Genomic DNA, 19615 nt, shown 5'->3' with positions numbered 1-19615 from the left:
TATATATATATATATATATATAAAATCTCTATATGTGTATAGGAAGAAAAATAAATAAATGAAATGAATATAATCAAACTATGTAAGATGAATTATATACAATATTTACAATTTCGACCTTAGGATCCCCAAGCTCATTCTATCCCCCAAATATGAGGGTTAGAGTAAGGCTCTTCAATTATTGTCTAATAGGATAACATTTCTCATACAGTTTATCTACTCTTGATAGTTATTGTATGAATACGAACACACCGTTGTCCATTTGCAGTTACGTATTGATAGAGCGTTCTGTATTCTGCTAACGGACATTTAGTCTCCTATATCTCACCTTTGAATTTTTGACCACGGAGCCCAAACCACCAACTTATAATTATTTGGTATAATTTTCTTAAATGTTTATTACATTGTACAGTTTTCCTAATCTTATTTAATAATTATTAGTTTTCCTAAGTAACTGTTCTTAAACCAGTTTTATTTGTATAACGATAAAATATTTTTTCTAACAGAAAAAAAAATGTATAAAGTTTTCTTTTTTCTTTGATATTCTTTGAATTAATTTTATAAAAGGGGTTTCATTTATTTTTTCTTCTCAAGAAATAAATGCTCATGTTTAGTTTATATATTTTTTTTAACATAATCTGTAATTTACTATTATTATTTTCCTAATATCAGCTTCATTCTTATGACCCATGAGTCACCTCAAACGGGTTCATATTCAAATATTTTTTATTGAATCATTAAATTATATGTATTTTAAAACATAGATTCTCAAATTTTGAGCAAGATATGATTATAAAAATATTTGTTTTTCTTTCTCGATTACAAATGCTCATTACAGTTCCGCCTTACTACAATTTCTAAAATAAAGCATAACTTTTTCCATGGGAATACGGTTTTAAATAATGAAGGAGAAAATTAAATATAATTAGAATTTATCATTAATTTAGAATTAGAATTTTATCATTTAAAATGATGAAAGATAAAACTAATATAATTGAAAAATGAACAAAATAAAAATGAAAATGTGAATCAAATTTTTAAAGAATTTTATTAACATTTTTTTAAAAATCTAACATATATCGATTATACAGTTAAGTTCATTGATGATAATCAAATAAAAAATTGTTTTTCAAATATTTTTGTAATTTCAGATTATTTGCATGATAATGATAAAGTTAAATTAATGGTTTATTTCTTTAAAAAATTAAGAAATTTGCCTTGGTTTGAATTCGCATTTGCAATGATTAAAAAATAATGAACAATTATAATTTACTCTATTCAAAGAACAATCGTTAACACAGAGGATTCCTGTAACAATAGCCAAGGATAGATTTTCAACTCCTGTTAATAATAGATGGTTTAATTAATGGAATCTGATCCGATTTCAGTGACTGACTTGGCACATAAATCTGGTTAAATATAGATCAGCTCTAGGGATAAGATAGGGTTGGAACGATGCTGTTGCAATAATAGAAGTTATAGAGCAGCCATAACTGTGTCCCTAACTTCTTGGGCATCGGTAATGGCCTGGAGATATCAGAGCAATTGAGCGAGGCCCCAATGCATCTCTACCGAAGGACGAGAGGATGAGAACCTCTTCTAGATCCCTTCTTACGCTATCTACGGGATTACTTTTTGCTAGGAGACCAAAGTCGTTCGCTGAGACTTAATGTTTTGTCTTGGAATATCGCTATGAACAAATTTAAATGCATTATGTTTTTAATGCTTGAATAGGCATTTATAACAAATCATTTTTTAAATTTAAATGTACCAGTATGTTATATTTTTTATTCGGCCCTTAGATCGACTGACAATATTGTAAGATAGCAAAATATATACATATTACAATCTACTAACTATGAATTGTTGGGAGTAAAAGTGGTGTAAGTGATGCTGTTCTCGCCAAATTAAACTAAGTAAAATGAAATTAACTACAAATACGAGTACTTTTAAATAGTTGCTGTATGATATAAATTGAATACGTTTAACAGAAAAAGTTATACCATTGAAAGTCTTAAAAATTCAAGAATTAAATAATCTAAAGAATTCAAAACGAATGGTTTGACTTATTTCGATCCATGAACTTAACAGCTCATATATAACAAATTTAAGAATGTTTATTAAAGCCAATACGGATGTTTCGATATGATAAATTCCCCTTTGATTTTAGATGTGAATAACGTATAAATTTCACACCTCTAATTTAAGATTGGGTTCCAAAATATGGACTCAGATCCAAGAGGTTTTTAATTGAAAAAAATCCCCAACGATTTGCATGTTTTCCTAGTAATTAAAATAATAAAAGCTATAACTTTAATGAGCTTTTGAAAAACCAAGAATCTATAAATTTTCCGCTTATCCCAGTAGTGTACTTTACATATTTACCAGTCCCAATTATATAATTTTTGTGTATGAAGCTTTTTTTTTTTTTTTTTTTTTTTTTTTATGAATATTGTCTATTACAGTTGCTAGAGCATATAAAAGTTAGACATTTGTCACTTTTTTATTCAGTGATCTTATGAGGTAGACAATCGTGTCTAAAAAAAATTAATATATTCTAAAGAAGTATTGAAACTTCTTAAGTGATACATCATTGCGCTTTCTCATTTAATGGTGATTTCAATAAGCAGTTTTCGACAATTAAAATATAACAAATAACTACAAATTGGGCCAAGCTTAATAAATACAAAATCCATCTTTCCACTAACCGCATTAGTAATGGCTAAAGTATGATGTGACTTGCAGTCTGAGTAATCTGGAATCTGCCACCTTCCATGTCCAGGTTCCAGCAGAAGACAAAGCCTTGTGGCAATGCCGATGTAGCCTGGAGGACAAGGAGCAGACGCCTGGAGCCCTGGGGCCGTCGGGGGCCAAGCCGCTGATCCGGGGCACCTCGATCCGGCCAAGGGACTGTCCACCACGTCCAATCGGGAGGCCGCCTGGCCTGACCAGCTCCCTGCTGCCACGGAACACGTGTAGGCCCCTCCTTTCTGTCAACATAGTCAACAACTTAAAACTTTACTCATGATCAACATACAAAGTAACATTAAAAATAATTTATAACAACAAAAAAAAAATGAGATAAATATTTTAAGATAGGGAAATGCACATCATTGTATTTATTTAATACTAATATTAAAAAAAAAAGTATTACTTTTTAAATGATAATTTTTATATGTATAGGTAAAATGATAAAAATCAATAGAACATGTACAGGTGTGATAATGTTTGCAGGGAGGAGATTATTCAAAACTTGGTTAAAAAAATAAAGAAATACATTTCTCTGGAAACATTTTGCTTTTGCAGACTGTTTCTCGAGTTAAATGAAATAATTATTGATGATATACTCATTGTACCACCATATATGTTCACTTTTTCTAGCCCCCAAAAATGTTTGTAATTTTGACATAATACAATTTAGAATTTGGAGTAACGACAGTGCCGTTTGGTATACATTTTCCCCTATTTTTGGAATTTCAAATAAGATGGGTTAATTATTTTTTTTTTACGGATTATGGTTGTGAAGCATATTTTAAGACATGTTCATATCCGCTAAGTCAGTTTTTTGATCCTACATCTCCGAAGGCGTAAATAGTCAAAAACTCATAAATACATTTTTTACTGTTTCGACAACATGCTCGTAAATGATGCGGACAAACGGAAAATCATATGCAACAAAATCTTTTAGGAATCTAATCATATATAAGAATCAATCATCATAATTAATTTTTCCTCGACTAATGGCTGTCATGATTATCATAATGGAGCTCATGAAATGGCTCAATTGGAGTGCTTATGGTAAATTCAATTCTGAAATATATATTTTTTTTATAGGAGTTTTAGATTTTCACACGAAAATCGGCAAAAACATTTTTAAAAAATGTGCTAACCAGTTTGTGTGATGTAAGCCTTCAGGGCGCGTTGTCAATAACTTGTCCTGTTAAAAAGTTAGTTTACTTTTTATCGATTTTAGTTCATTCTTAAATTACTAATCAGCCTATTTTTTTCTCTAAAATAAAACTGTTTTAAACTGTCAGACGCAAAGAACTGTACTGGTAATTTCTCCCTCGGCATTACTCGACAATATTTTTGATTTACATCCAGAAGACATTCCAAAATCATATCTACATACTTATTTTTCTAAAATTGCATTTATCATTTTCTGTTAGTTTCCCTGCAGTGGAACACGCTTTTCTGCAATAATATATAGAGTAATAGTGATACAACATACGCTTTCTTCTGCTTTAAAATTCAGCATTAACCAAAGTTGATTGAATGCTATTTGATTTTTATGTGAGAAACACATGTTATGTGTTATACCTACTGAGGTAAGTAAAAAAAAAGGGGGCTTTGATTTCCAGTTAAATGAAAATTAAAGGGTAATTAATTATTAGGGGAAATAAACGGATGATATTAGGAACACATAATAAACCGGACCATATTTTGAACATAATAATAATTTCATGTTCTCCTATGCAGTACTTTGCAGTACCATTTAAGCGACAAAATACTTTCCCTTCCCAGAAAAACCAAAATTTTCGTTAAATATAATTTTTTTCAATTTCTTGAGACTGGTAATTATTTATTAAATAAATCAAATGGTATCCTTATTAGTCTCACACTCTTCTTAACATCAATGGTCCAACGATTCGGCAAATTCGCCCATCCTCAAGGATAATTTAAACATTTAATAGCTTATTATACCTTCATTTGTAACAATTATACCAACAACAGTATTATTAATAATATAACATACCTTCAATTATTAATTCTCACTTAATTAATACTTATTTATAGCTAATTTACAACTGTACATTATAATACATTTAGTAAAGGTAAATTTGAGTGTTACAGGCGTGTAGAGAAACTTTCCATTGGTAGCACTCTAATGACATTTTACATTTGCTGGTCTCGTGGCCATCTTCTTTTCAGGCGCCTCGGAGGATTGTCAAGAATGAAAGAGGATGTAAGGTTAGAAACTAGAGGGTTTGAGTGGTTAGAGAGTTTATAATGGAAGGAGTGATATTTGGTTCGGGCTAGATCGATTCAAAGAAGTCAAAATCACCTAATGAAAAAGTCATTATCGAAAAAATTTCTGTCAAATTAGAGAGCTATAATTAAAAAATATATAATTTGCAAGCATTTAAAGAAAGTATTTCTAACTTAAAAAAAACAGGTTTTAAAATTTCAATCCTCGATAAAATCTTTACGTAAACGTAAGCTTATAATGTTCAGACAAGCTTTGATAAGTGATTTTTAAAAGCATTTCCATTTTGAGTCTCTAGGTACGCTCTTAGCTACAACAGTAAGCGCTTCTGGGAACTTTTAAGTCCTTATCTCTACTAATATATCGAGCCGAGCCCACTCCACTGTACTTTTAAACAAACATTGATTCAAGTGAAATCCATTAAAATATTTTTTCTCCCCCTTCCCGAGGTTCTTGGGAATTCGCTAACAGTGACTAGACGAAGTGAAGTGATTTTTAAATAATTATTTTCGATATCTTATTGTAAAAGTTCCTGAAACCCCCAAAGAATTATTGAAATAAAATATCTTTCTGCCGCAGCCGTCCTCTACTTCTAGGGGGAGCTTATCCTCCTTAACTTTGTGTGAAACTCAGTCCAGTCGTTAATGGAAGAAAGTTTTGGAAAGAAATTTTCCGTTGTGACGTTATTGGGAGTTATGTACAATTATTATACCATAGTATAACGGGTGAATCAAAGGCGATCTTTATCGACATTTTGCTTAACTTCGAATTTATAAATTATTTATAGATTAGCATTAACATTTTTGTTTATATATTTCTTAAGGTGACAAAAAACAACACTTTTCTTTCCGTATAAATTCTTTCCTGAAAACTATTCCTAAACGACAATCCAGTACAATTTCATCCATACATTAAAAACCTTGGTGTCACTCTCTCCTGGAAAAAACACGTCTCAGATATTTCCCGTCATACCTTTTCCACCCTGAAGGGTTTAAATTTTCTTCGTCACCTACTTCCTTTTGAAACCCGTAGACTCCTGGCTACTTCCTTAATATTCCCCCACTTTGACTATTGCTGTGTGGTTTACGGAGGTGTCTCTGGGGATCTCGAAGCAAAATTAAAACGGATAAATCATTGCTTTGTACGATTCATCTTTGGGGTCCCCAGGGACGCCTCTGTCACCCAATTTTATGAAGAGTTGAAGTGGCTTTACCCCTCCTTGCGTCGTAAATATTTCCTTGCTTCCTTTCTCTATCAAGTTATCCAATCCCACCGTCCATCGTACATCTCGGATATCCTTCAATCTAAGTCCTCAGTGCATTCTCGCAATACCCGCTCACGGCCATACATGTAACTGCCCATCGAACCGCAGTCTTTGGTAGATCTTTCATCCGCTCCTCTTCCCTATAGAATTCTATTCCCTCCTTTATTCGTAGTTCTAACACCCTTCCAATCTTCAAATCCCGAATCTACGACTACCTTCTGTCCGCCCAATTCCGAAACAATAACAATTGAAAGTTTCAAAAAAGCTTTATATATTTTATGTCTTAGATTTTCGTTTATAATTGTAAATATGTACACTAGCAGGAATTATAACTTTTCATTTATTATTTTTTAATTTAATTGTATTTGATTTTTTATCATTTTATTCTTTTTATTTAATATCATAAGTCATCTTAAGTTTTATGATATGACAAGTGATTTATTTTTTTTATCATTATTTTTTATATTCTGTTAATTATTGTTGTTTATTTGTATAATTTTAAATTCATTGTATTATTTTATTTTGTGGCATCTTGCAATTTCATCTCTATTTTGTAATTTACTCTAAGTTTCTAAAGCCTAATTTTGACGCCTGTAAATTATTCTAAAGAGATCAATCCCAGAATAAATAAAGATTATTATAAACTCTCATATTCAATACAATGAAAACTTTTATTAAAAATCAACAAGGATAAAAAGTTGATCTATTTGAAATACAGTAATATAGTTTTTCCTCATGTTTGATCACCTTGTGTAAATCGATAGTAAGACTAATTATTAAAAAATTATCAATCATAGCGCACAACATCTATTAAAAAGTATATATTAGTAAGAAAAGTATATTATTTCAAGTTAGGAATGTAACAATTCATGCTAGTGTATTTTTATTTGTAACAAATAGTTTATATGAAGCAAACTAAAAAAAATAAGACACACACACATAAAACTTTTTACTAAAAACAAATACACGAAAACATTTTTTTTTTATTAATAACTGCAATTAAGAAATATAGTAAATATATATGTATATGTTGTTGATTGTTGCTTAAAGGCGTATATGTATATTTTACAGCAACTTTTGTCGCAAGAAGCTTAAGTATGCTGAACTACAGAGAATTTATGTGGTAATATTTAATAAAATAAAATCTCTGAAATCTTAAAAAGATAAAAACCAAAATGAATAGTAAAAAATAAATCAATAATCGAAATGAATAAATTTTATTAACTTTTCCAATTATAATTTGTTGGATGAATTCGTTTTTATTTAATTTTTTTATTGTTATGTTAATAATAGTTGTAATGAAAGTGCGAAAAAATAATACATGATATATATTTAAAAATTAATACATCTCAAAAAAGAAAATATATTACAATAAAGATAATCAGACGACTCCTTCCTTAGTCCTGAAGTATTATTTTAAACTGTCAATTTAAAAGCTAATTGACCTGTAAAAAAATTCTTAAAAATCCTAGATGTTATTTTTTTTTTTAAATCATTTCAAATTCATATTTTTCTCCCGCGTTTAAAATTGAATACATTTTTTTTTTTGCAATATGTCTTTCTAAATACTTATCTTAATAAATATACCATAAGTAAGACTATTATGTAATAGTATCTCTATTACTTACTTCCCAAGGTTTTAGAAGATTGTAATACTTATCAATAAATGAATATAATACATTAAGTTAAGATTTAATTATCTTCTAAGTATTATGTGTTGGTCTTATGTTTTTAGTATTAATCAATACTAGCTGTAATTATGAAAACTGTTTATAATCAGTCATGATTGGAGTTGGGGGATGAGTTATATAACAAGAATTAAGGCATCTTTTTAATCTTTTACCAGAATTGTGGTATATGAAGGGACAGTGTTACAGGTGTAATTAGCACCGTGGAATATTATAATCCTTAACGAGAGATAGCAAACAGGTAGGAGAAAGCTGAGAGCACACTATGGAGCCACTTTTCACAATTATCAAGCTATATAACACTAAAGTTGTGCCACTGAGCCCGGGGCGGATACTAGGAGAATGCATTAGTGCCCCTTGCCTTGGCCGTCTTTCATATGGAGCTTCCTGCAAGCTCTTATACAGAATGATACTTCCTTCCATTCTGAAAATTATAAACCCCTTCCGATGTAATGTAAATAAATGCCTAACCAACGATATAAGAATTGATGTGTTGAATCGACGATTTTAGGTTCAATCATGAAATTAAAGGTTCGCCAGATTCAAAGATTCGATGCCGATAATCCAAACTCTACTAGCCTACACACCTATAAATGAGTATCTCCTGCATGGAATGTCATTAAAACACAAAACCCCGTCTAAAAAAATATAATAATAAAATTAATACTTGGATCAGTGACGCAGTTGAGAGAGAAGCGCGGGATCGCTATTTCCTCCAATAGCTCGGTTCGGAGTTCTCCAGACTGAATGTAAATATTGTAAATGGAATGATTGTGTTCAAGAGATTATTTTACTTTAAATTTAATTTTGTTTTATATATATTAAATACTATTATTATTTTCAATTTATTCACTTTCGTTTTATTCTCTTTCTTGTTTATTTATCATTTAACTTTTATATATGCAAATATGGTGTGAATGAGCTCTATGATTCCTATTATACTATCGGTAAATATAGCAGAATGTAATATTACAAAATAAAAATAATAAAATAATTCTCCAATCAATATTATTTTCGATCCGAACGCTTACACATGGATCTATAAACGTTTTATAATCATTTGTTATCCAATTCAACATTTAATATGGGGTGCATACTATTTGTATTGTTTGTTACTACTATTTGTAGTTTGGCAGCTGTATATTTATTTTATACCCTACTATGCCTTTAAGATAATAAGGGTATTGGCAGGAGTGTGATTTTGTGCATATTTACGTAGCAAAATCCGACTGCATAAAAACAAAAAATAATCACCTGTTAAGCAAACACTTTGCTCTTTTGTTCTCAGATTTAGCCACCGTAGTCTTTGTAGTGGCCTTTTTTTAAGACAGCGCCTTCTCTTTTTCTTTTTCCAAGTATTCCTTGAAACACGAGTAGTTTATATGGCTACTAATAGAGTGGGATCAGGAAACTACAGAATGCCTCTCTCAGAAATTTATCTCCCAGTGCTTCATAAGCAGTGCAGGCAACTAACTACCTACGACGTAAACGTATCCTTGTACTTCTTACAATGTGTGCATTGTGCATCCTTGTGCAGCTGTCAGAATTCTCTTGTTATTCTCATTGTTTTAATATCGCTAACATGCTGTGCATTATTGGAAATCCATGTGTAAAATTTATTGTTAATATATGAAATGAATTTTGTGTGAATTAGAAAATTTGCACTCGAGTGGTCACCCATTCTCCTTAAGTTACAACACTCTTCCTCTTGCGTTTGAAATATTCTTTACTGAATTTTATTTTCATAAATCTTCAAATATAAAGTCAATCCACGAACGTAAACCACGTAAGGGCATGATTCACATTCGTAAAGAACATCAGGAAGTACAATTATACAAATTCTTATGTTTAATTTTTTCACGGTTAATTATTCCTGTAAGAAACATCAAGAATGTTTTGGCTTTTTTTATCTTTGTTGATTTCTTTTTTAACAATTAGGGTCTAGGTATTGTAGTTATTTATAAGCTTTTTGTACCTTTAATAAAAATCAAACATATTTTTTTTGACATTCACAATGTAACTACTTTCACCACTAATGTTGTAGCTGAACAATTTTATTTCAGGTATATATCACATATTGTATCATTATTATTATTTTTACTGTAGAGTTCTTTATGTTAAAAAAGTGAGATTTTATTATAAACATTTTTTTTTCACATCAGACGATGACTTCAATTTATGTTAATTTTTTTTAACAACTGAATTCTTCTTAATGAAATTATTAGGTACTGATTGGTATTCAGATATTCTTCAAATGGATGTTTATACTTGCGCATGTCCTAACGTTACCTCATTGTTATAACTATTTCACATTTCATATGTTAAAAGTTATATTATTTTACGAAATACTGAATTATTATAAATAAATATTATAGGTAAATATTATTCGAGAATCAACTTTTACAAATATCTCGAAGAAATTACATCCATGCAATTAAAAAATTCGAGAATTTTCCATTCTAAATTTATCAGAATATTTCTGGTCTTATATTGTTTATCATAAGTTTAATATTTTACCACTTTAGATGCGAAAGGATCACAATAATTATTTTTAGAGTAACCTGAAAAGTGGAAAAGCGAAATTGTAGTGCCCGATGTTAAAAAGTAGCTAGCACGTAATAAGAGATGATTCTATACTTTAACGTTAATTCAAAACTAATAACCGTTAAAAATTTATTAATGTATCACAACTTTTTTAAATCTCTAATTGAATAAAACCTTGTTCTTTCATCTATAACAATATTTATATTAGTCTTAACTCGAGTAATCTTGAGTACACAATACTTCTCAACAGAATACAGTATATAGACGGCACATTATAAAAATTGATATTTGAACACATCATATTTTACATTGTTGAATGAGTGGACTTCCTGAAAATAATTTAAAAAAACAAAGCGAAAAAGTTCTCATGGCTCTCTTTCAATAGGACCTCGGTGATTTTTCAGAGGGACCAGATGCTACCGAACCATTCAAATGCTGATGTTCATTAGGCAATACGAAAATACTTTTTTTTCCAATTATACCGCCACATAAGTCCCAACTTCCGAAGTCAGACTACAAATTACTAGTAGTGTATGAACATGCCTCCCTCAGCTATTGTGTTCATTGTACGACTGAGTAAGCAATCCAAATACTCCAGCCTATTGCCAAACAATATATTGTCAATGGTAATTAATTCCAGTAACGAATGGCAATTGTGAATACATCGTGTAGAATGAATTGATTATTATTCAATATTAGGTAAGCTATCTTCGTAAAACTTATGTTTTTGCATTTCGAGTCATCTTGCCTTCTCTAAAAACTCTGAATGAAAATCGAAACAAAATAAATGTTGTAACAGCGACATTTGAACAGGAGAGAGATGTTTCATTAAGAAATAGTATAAAGTGCTACAGTTTACAAAGAAGAAAAAAATATTTTTAAGGATCAGCATAATTTTGAAAAAAGATTAAATTTTACAAACGAATTGGAAATTACAGAAGATTTGTAATATAACCCAAAAAATATTTGTTGCTGTAGCTGAATTTATTGTAAAACAACCAACAGTAAGAATAAGTGGATCAGCTGTAACTGATGAACCAATTCCCATCAAATGTCTAGCTCCAACGTAAAATGATTTGGACAACTAAGTTTGAGTATAATTTATTCTTCATAATTAATTTTTGTATTGCTTATTAATTTTGAGTAATAAATTTCAAATTAAAACTTCTTTTACACACATTTAAATATAATTTAGGTTCTACTTTATAACAGTCGTATTTAATTCTGTAATGAGAAATTAATATAAAAGTGTTCTTTTTATTATATATATTATTTAGCTTCAATAAGTAAGTAATAATTTTAAGTACAATATGTCTATGATTAAAGGGGCAGTAGGGTTTTATTAACAGAATAAGTTATGATCTTGTACCATCTATCTCTTTTTAATAAAATATAATAATAGTACTATTTGGCGATATTATTTAAGAGTCTAAACAAATGACTTTAACAAATATAAAGTTAATGTGTGATCCAAGTTACAATAGTCTCATATTATTTTGTTTCGAAGTGAAGAAACCCCCTCAATGACAAAATTCAAAAAATATCTTGAATAGAAAAAAAAAAAGCTCTAATAACCTTTAAGCTTAAGACATAACATAAAAGTGGACTGTCTAATACGCTAGGGGCCTGAAATTGTCCTGGCTGAACATAAAATATTCAGAGAAAGGGCTTGGGTACGGAAGGGATGCAAGAGAAGGGTCACATTAAGGGCTCGCGAAGAGGCCGTTGGCGTTCCGAGGTTCGACAATGAGATGAGCCAATCTTCAGTATCACAAATAGGGTGGCCATACCGACCTCAGGAATTGGTCTCGGTCAATCTCACTCCCTTCTCAATTTTAACTTACCATGCATAACGATTATTTTAACTAAATGCAGTATTATAGAACAAACGAAAATCAGGGAGATAGAGACATTGAAAATAAGAATTTTGTTTTTAATTTGTATAAGAGATAAGGGAGCGCGAGTAGCCCCAGGAGAAGGTGCGCGGTTACTAACTCCAAGGATCCGAGTTTGAATCCGACTAGGCAGAAAATTATTTTTTGTGACACTAAAGCCATAAACCATAAGAGCCTGTGGGTTCTTGGAGATCTCCTGGGGTCCACCCAGTCTCTTTTATTAGATACCCTTAATTGGGTAAAATTCTGGCGATCGAGCGTGATTCTGAACAAATCATCTCCGTGTACAACCGTTGGTCAGTAACAGTACTCCCTTACAAAGTATTGAACGCCTGACACTTCATGGGTTGTTGGGGTGCAGATTTTAATTCTATATTTTAAATTTTTCGTAAAGTCCTCAATGCTCCTTACTTTGTCACAAATAAAATCATACATAAAGACCTTAATGTACTCTATGTAATCGATCTAGCCCGAACCAGATATCATTCCTTCCATTATAAACTATCTAACCACTGAAACCCTCTAGTTTCTAATCTTGCATCCTCTTCCATTCCTGACAATCCTCCGAGGCGCCTGAAAAGAAGATGGCCACAAGACCAGCTAATGTAAAATGTCATTACTGTGCATAAGTAATGAGTGAAGTTTGAATCTGCCTGTCGACCCATTCGAGGTGAAATCGGTGCAAAGGGCGCAGGTGTTGGATGATATATATGCAGATTTTTATTTTAAAAAATTAAATAAAGTCGAAATATTAAACTTTATTCAGTTGAAAAAAATGTTGTAGATATATGAAAAATAATCTCAGGATATTAATTAAGAATCCATGATAGTAAGATACAATTTGAAAGTGATTGATAAAGCAGATTTTAAGAAATTGTTCCTTAGGTATGTCAGCATGTAGTAGGGGTTCCGTCTTCCCTTAATACTTTTCTGGATATTCATGATACTTTCCTTAACAACAAAATTATTCGTAAATTATTTCTTTGCGAATTCCAATATATCAATACAGGTTATATTTTATTCGTACAATACTTTGAATAAATTACTGAATGGATTTGCTTTGATCATTTTCGGGTAGGTGGATTTAGAAGTTGGGCTTCCTGAGATATACTCCCATCAAAGTAAAACTTCCGATTTTCTTCCAACTGGAGATCTCCTTGCACATGGTCTGAAATTCTAGTGACAGATGATATAATGTTGAAAAGATTAGAGTATTAGAAAAGATTTATCTGTCTTTCACCTTATATGACAACTGACCCCTTCAACTTAGTCGCATAGTACTTATTTAATAAATGTGAAGTCAAGCCTGTTTACACATAAAAACAGGAAAATCATTTTGATAGCTGTTACCTATTGTTTTAGTTCAATAATTTTAAAATCAACTTTAGAATGAAGAGCAATTATTTGTTTGATTTCAGCGTATTATTTAAAATATTTATATTTATTTTTTTCTACAAAAAAACTAGATGTTTGGGAGCCCGAACCAGCCTTCTCCACGACTGTCATGGTGCTTTACAGTTTGTTTCATGCATCTCGTCGTCTCTTTGTTGATTCTGCATATCCATCTGGTTGTTGGTCTCTCCTTAACAATACTTAATACTACCAGTGTTTTAAAAAACGTCTCTACCACTAAACCGTAAATTTTTACCGATTCATTATCGCATCATATCAATTAGTCAGTTATGGTATTAAATTATTTGTACCAAATTTCAGGCTGTTGACTCCACCTACTTTTTGTGTTAGGTTAGATCTTTAAAAAAAAAAAAAAAAATTACAAAGGTTTTTAAAAAATATCTTTCACATATCATTAATGATTTTGTTATAAAAAACAATATTAATAAACTTTAACCAATAAACAGCAGGCATCTAAATGTTAATATTACGTGTAATGACAATGCAAAAAAGAAATAACCTGTAAATATTATGATTATATTTTTTGTATAACCCATTAAATATAAAATTATAGTTAAAATAATATTGCGTAAGTTTCACATTTTTAAACTTTTTTTCCTCTTTTACTCCGATGTTATTGACAAAATACCATTTTTTTTCAAACATCCAGCTTTCACTCCAAAATATAAAATATGTTTTCATACAATCAATTCACACTCATTATTAGAACGTTGTTGCATTCAGCATGTATAATGTTATGACAGTGGTATGTGGAAACACCTTTTTCTGCTTTAACTGATAATTGAAACTTGAACTTTAATACTGAAGTTATACGTAGAACTGGAAATTCCGTTATTCTACTTTTCTTTTCTAATGAGAGAAATTTCATTCTAATTGTCTGCAGAATGGATCTGAAAATCCTCAGGAAAGAATTTGCTTAAGCGTTGTTGGGCTGGGAAAACCGATTTACTTAATTGTTTACCCCAGGAAAACATAATAAAAAAAAATTAAACTAGTCGGTGAGAAAAAAATTGGATGAAAAAGTGCGAATTGAGCGTCATTATTCAACAAAAATAACAAAAGACAGTAATTTATACTAATTTAATCTTATTAAAGGAAATCTTATTTATTTCAAAAATATATCACTGTAACGCTTTTTATAGTTCTTTCATTTTATTTTATTAAAAAATTAACAATAAAAACTGTAAAAAATAAACCATCACTTAAATTGTGATAAATCGTAACACCGAAAAATGTGTTATACGCGTTAAAAAAAATATATAGAGACATCTTGAATGAAATATCAAAATACTGTTCAGTCATCTTACATAATGATGATTGAATGAAACTAAAATAATGCGTTGATCATTTTGATGTTATCTAAAATATTATATTTTAATTATTAGAATTTAAATTATTACTTACTGAGTATTAGAGCTTAAGCGACGTGATAAAATTGTGTTTACAATACCTATATTAATACGAATTCGATAAGAACTTAAATAATCTTAAATGGGTGAATGGTACTGCAACTGATTACTATTCTGAAGCAGTTGAAGGTATTGTGATGAAGGTTACATGGGTTACGCACCACCATAGAACCATACCATAGAGATTAACGTTGTTCATAGCCAACGCAGAGCAAGAGTTGCTATAGTATGCAAGTCAACTATAGCTTTGTTGCGAAGGAGCAGGTCTGAACAATCAGGCGGAATATAGAAGACAATAAGAAATACACTATGATTGTTTACTTCAATAGTTAAGTCCTTATTAAATAATAATAATAATCAATTATAGTATTACTTTTTTTAGCTTTAAGCTATATTTAATGAAAGGAGTGAAATTCGCCTGCATTCCATTGAAGAAAAATCTGTAAACAATTTTTTTTTATTAGTAGTATTGACCTGAAAATGTATTGCCTCTAAGGCAGAAAATGTTTTTTTTTCTGTCTATAACAAACTTCATATACAGAAAAAAGTCCTAAAACCTATAGTGGAATCCAGGCTGTAACTATTATACAAGTCACGATAGACTCCAACAGAGAAATCATATAAAAATTAAAAAATAAAATTCTTTGGGCATTTTCAATGCAACCTGGTGCATTGTGATGGTCCTCAACAATCTCTTATAGATGAGATCAAACACTTATAGATGAGGAAGAATTAAAAAAATTCGACCAGTCACATCAAGAGCGAAAATAAGACACAGGAATGCTGAGGCAGCCTATCTCATCGATGGTAGCATGAATATTAAAACTATTGAATCCCCACGAGCTTGTGGGTAATGTGAGGTTGAATAGAGGCAATGTGAGGGCAATTTTTTATAATAATAAACAATATTACAAAGAAATTATAAATTACAAAACTATGAGTACAATGTGATGTATGTTTGTTTTTGTTAATTTTTCTGTAAATACTAATTGTTCTAGAACTAAATTGTTAAATCATTTTTATTATTCATGCCAAAATATTCTGTCAACTGTAGCATGAATAATCACAATGGATTATCAATTTATTTAGGTAATCCTTGTGAACCTTTTTGAACATACTTAATGCTCTTGTGTTATTTTATTTTTAATATTTCCCAAAAGTTATTCATATGGTCAGTTGTTACAATCTATTTTAACCCTATCATTACCTGTGATTGTTTTTAAACTGACATACCTCTAATTTGAATAAAGACTTTTTTTTTAATATCCGCATACATTCATTTTCATTATACATTCATATCCGCTAAGTATATGATACTTGAAAATAATTTTATGCCTAAGATAAATTAACCTTCCGATGAATATAAAATCTTCTTATGCTATTGAATATTGGATATTAGTTACATACATTTACAGTAAACTGTATTTTTATATTAAATATATATTATACTGGAAAGTAACATTTGGTAAAACATCCAAATTTTAGTATATAACAAAACTTTATCCTCAAGAAGAATCCATCCTTTTCAAAAACAGGTGTGGGGGATTGAAGTCACGAGAAGTCACATAGTGCCAAGCAAGTATTCGCTAAAAATACCTGTAGAGAGAAATTCTGAACAGAGGTGTTCTAAAGGGAGTTTTCGATCATATCAGGAAGAGTTTATAGCAGAAATAGGTCCATCAAGAGAAGAGTCGGTCAGCATACAAGTCAGGTGTAGCGATACGAGACCGTAGCCAAACAACCAATAGCCCTAGTACAAGAGCCGATAAAAAAAAAAGGCATTTATTTCAACCTAATTTGTTATTACTTTAATAAAAAATACGCATAATTACTAGTCTAATTATCTTTAAAACTACCAACAGAATTTAAAAAACATTAGAGAACATTATTTAAAGGAGAGTAAATTTTCTAAAATATGTGTTCTAATAGAGCTATTTAAGTTTACATTTCATAAAAAATGTACTGAGGAAACATTAGTTAGTGAATTTATTTCCATAAATCTACATCTCAGGAGCTATTTAACGTATAGATGTCTGCCATCACTCAAATAAAAGCTAGTTAAATGTGCAATAAATCAGTTTATAGCGTTTGTCTTCGTTGGAGTATCAGTTTTTATGATATTTGACAAAATAGATTCATAAAATGTTAATTTTTAGTTGTTCGGACAAAAATGTTTGATTTTAGAAAAAATATAAATAAACCATAAGACGTAAATATGTCTGTTAGAACTCAAAATGAAGGTAAGATTTAACTTACTATAAAGTAATTTATAATACGTAACTTCATAGGGGTAGTAGTTATTATGGTATTCCCATATGAATATAAATATTTCACATGAAATACGAACAACTATAAACCAATTAATTTTAGCAAATATCATTAAGACTACTACTTTATATTTATATATTAACTACTTTATAGTACATTAAACTAGCTATGAATTGAGTGCTATTAGACATATGTACGTGGAATAATTTTTGAGATATAAATTTCTCAAAATAAATTCATTAGCTACTAATCTTTCAGTACATTTTTTATGTAATGTTGCTTATTAAGAAGCTATATCTCAGGTACTATTTAATGTAAATAACTCTATTAGAGCTTATCTTTTAGAAAATCTACTTACTATCATCAATTATTTTATCTTAAGTTTTTTTTAATTATGCTGATAGTTTTATAAGTTAAGAGCTCTGAATGAAATTTTTTTTTTTTTAACGTCTTGAAACAGCCCCCATTTTTAATCCCCCTAGCTATACTTGGCAGACTTGGCTCATCACTTTCGACGAGTATTACAGATAGTATTCATTAACGTACTCGAAAATATAGCTGAAATAACTGCATTTTTTTTTCTCTTGGTCGCTTGTAGTATCAATACTTCGATAGTAACCTTAACAATATATGAGAATTATATGATGAAACTATTTTATTTTTTGAAATTATTAATATTATAATTACAAAAAGTAAATGTGATAATGGTACGACAGATTTGTGGAGAAACTAGCCATTGGTAAGAAGAATATAATAATTCTACATCTGAAGGCCTCGAGACCATGTTCTTTTCAAACGCCATCGTGGTTTTTGATGGTTAGGGAGTTTACTATAAAAGGATTAATATCCGGTTCGGAACCGATATGGAATAATATATCGAAGATTCAGTGCATAATATTCATAAAATTAATTACAAATAATGCAAAATATATTTTTATTATTATTATATATTATTATTTACACGTTTAGTTAAATGTTTTATATCAATTAACAAATTAAAGCAGTTTTTAAAATAAGGCAAAACATAGTATTAATTATTCAGATTCTTTTTCCTACCTTAAATTCATCAGGTGGACTTTAAAGCATTATATATTCAAATCTGAATATAATTCAAAACTTTTCTCATATTTGTTTTCATTGGTCATCTGTATTATACATTTCTTGTCTAAATATTTACAATTAAAATCTTTATTTTTACTAACGTGATTACTAATATTTTACTTTTATTTATTAATATTACCTTTTAATTAGTTTCTATTTCTTATGGACATCTTCTTGTTCATATTTCAGTGCGCTGAGGCCTGAAATGCTTATTACTTTGAGGCTTAGCTTAGTTCAACCACTCTATAGTGTATTTACTCTACTGCATACTTCTATATTTAAAGATAGTCTGTTCTATTCTCATCAGTAGTGAAGTAGTTGTGATTCTTTGAAGTGCAAAAAATGAGATCTGTAATTAGAATGAATATTTTTCTTTTCAACAGTACAGCCTATGTATTTTTATTACTAATGACATGAGTATGTAATAATTGTATTTACTTAAAAAGAGATATATATATATATATATAGGTTGCCATATAATGAAAAGTATAAAATGTCTGATAAAATAAAAGCCACATGTGCTTATTGGCCAAAATATTTAATTAATTTCTTTTTAGCATTTTGATTGGACGGCCGTGGGCTCTGTCATAGCCAGTGGTTCTCTTCATCAACTTTATGTAAAACCCTCGTCAGGGTTATATAACTGGCCACCAAATTGGTTTATATTTAGATTTGACGGCTTTGTGAAACAGGATCAGCTGTAATTTCCCACCCATGGATTAGCTTAATGAATGGGCTAATTCCTGAAATTGCCATCGCTTGATCTTCGCCTCTCATGGAAAAATAAATATTTTCGATATATTTTTGTTGCCAATTCACAAATTTTGGGTCATTAAAAAAGAGGAAATTCATTTTAACTGACAACGTCTCTAAGGTAGGATACGGGTGCCATAAATATAATTTAATATGTATTTATATTTTTATTATACATCACTATTGCCCTAAAGTTCTTAGAAATGTATAACCTATCTATTTAAACCAAGAGATACCATAGACCCCTTCACTATAGAAAGCTAGAAATAAATGTGTATAATATATTTTCCAAA

General features: G+C 29.8%; 1 protein-coding gene across 1 annotated transcript in view; it reads right to left on the bottom strand.

Annotated features, from left to right (window-relative positions):
* LOC106682274 (uncharacterized) overlaps positions 1-19615 on the bottom strand; it is a 367154-nt gene that overhangs the window by 96626 nt on the left and 250913 nt on the right. Inside the window, exon 10 of the mRNA XM_067053653.1 lies at positions 2709-2990. Coding sequence (XP_066909754.1) covers positions 2709-2990 — 282 coding nt within the window. The remainder of the gene's footprint in view (positions 1-2708; positions 2991-19615) is intronic.

Source organism: Halyomorpha halys, unplaced genomic scaffold (genome assembly GCF_000696795.3).
Source record: "Halyomorpha halys isolate HHAL.00 unplaced genomic scaffold, Hhal_1.1 Scaffold400.1, whole genome shotgun sequence".
NCBI classification, from domain to species: Eukaryota; Metazoa; Arthropoda; class Insecta; order Hemiptera; family Pentatomidae; genus Halyomorpha; species Halyomorpha halys.
Note: the sequence above shows the minus strand (reverse complement) of the source record. Positions and strands in the feature narration are given on the sequence as shown.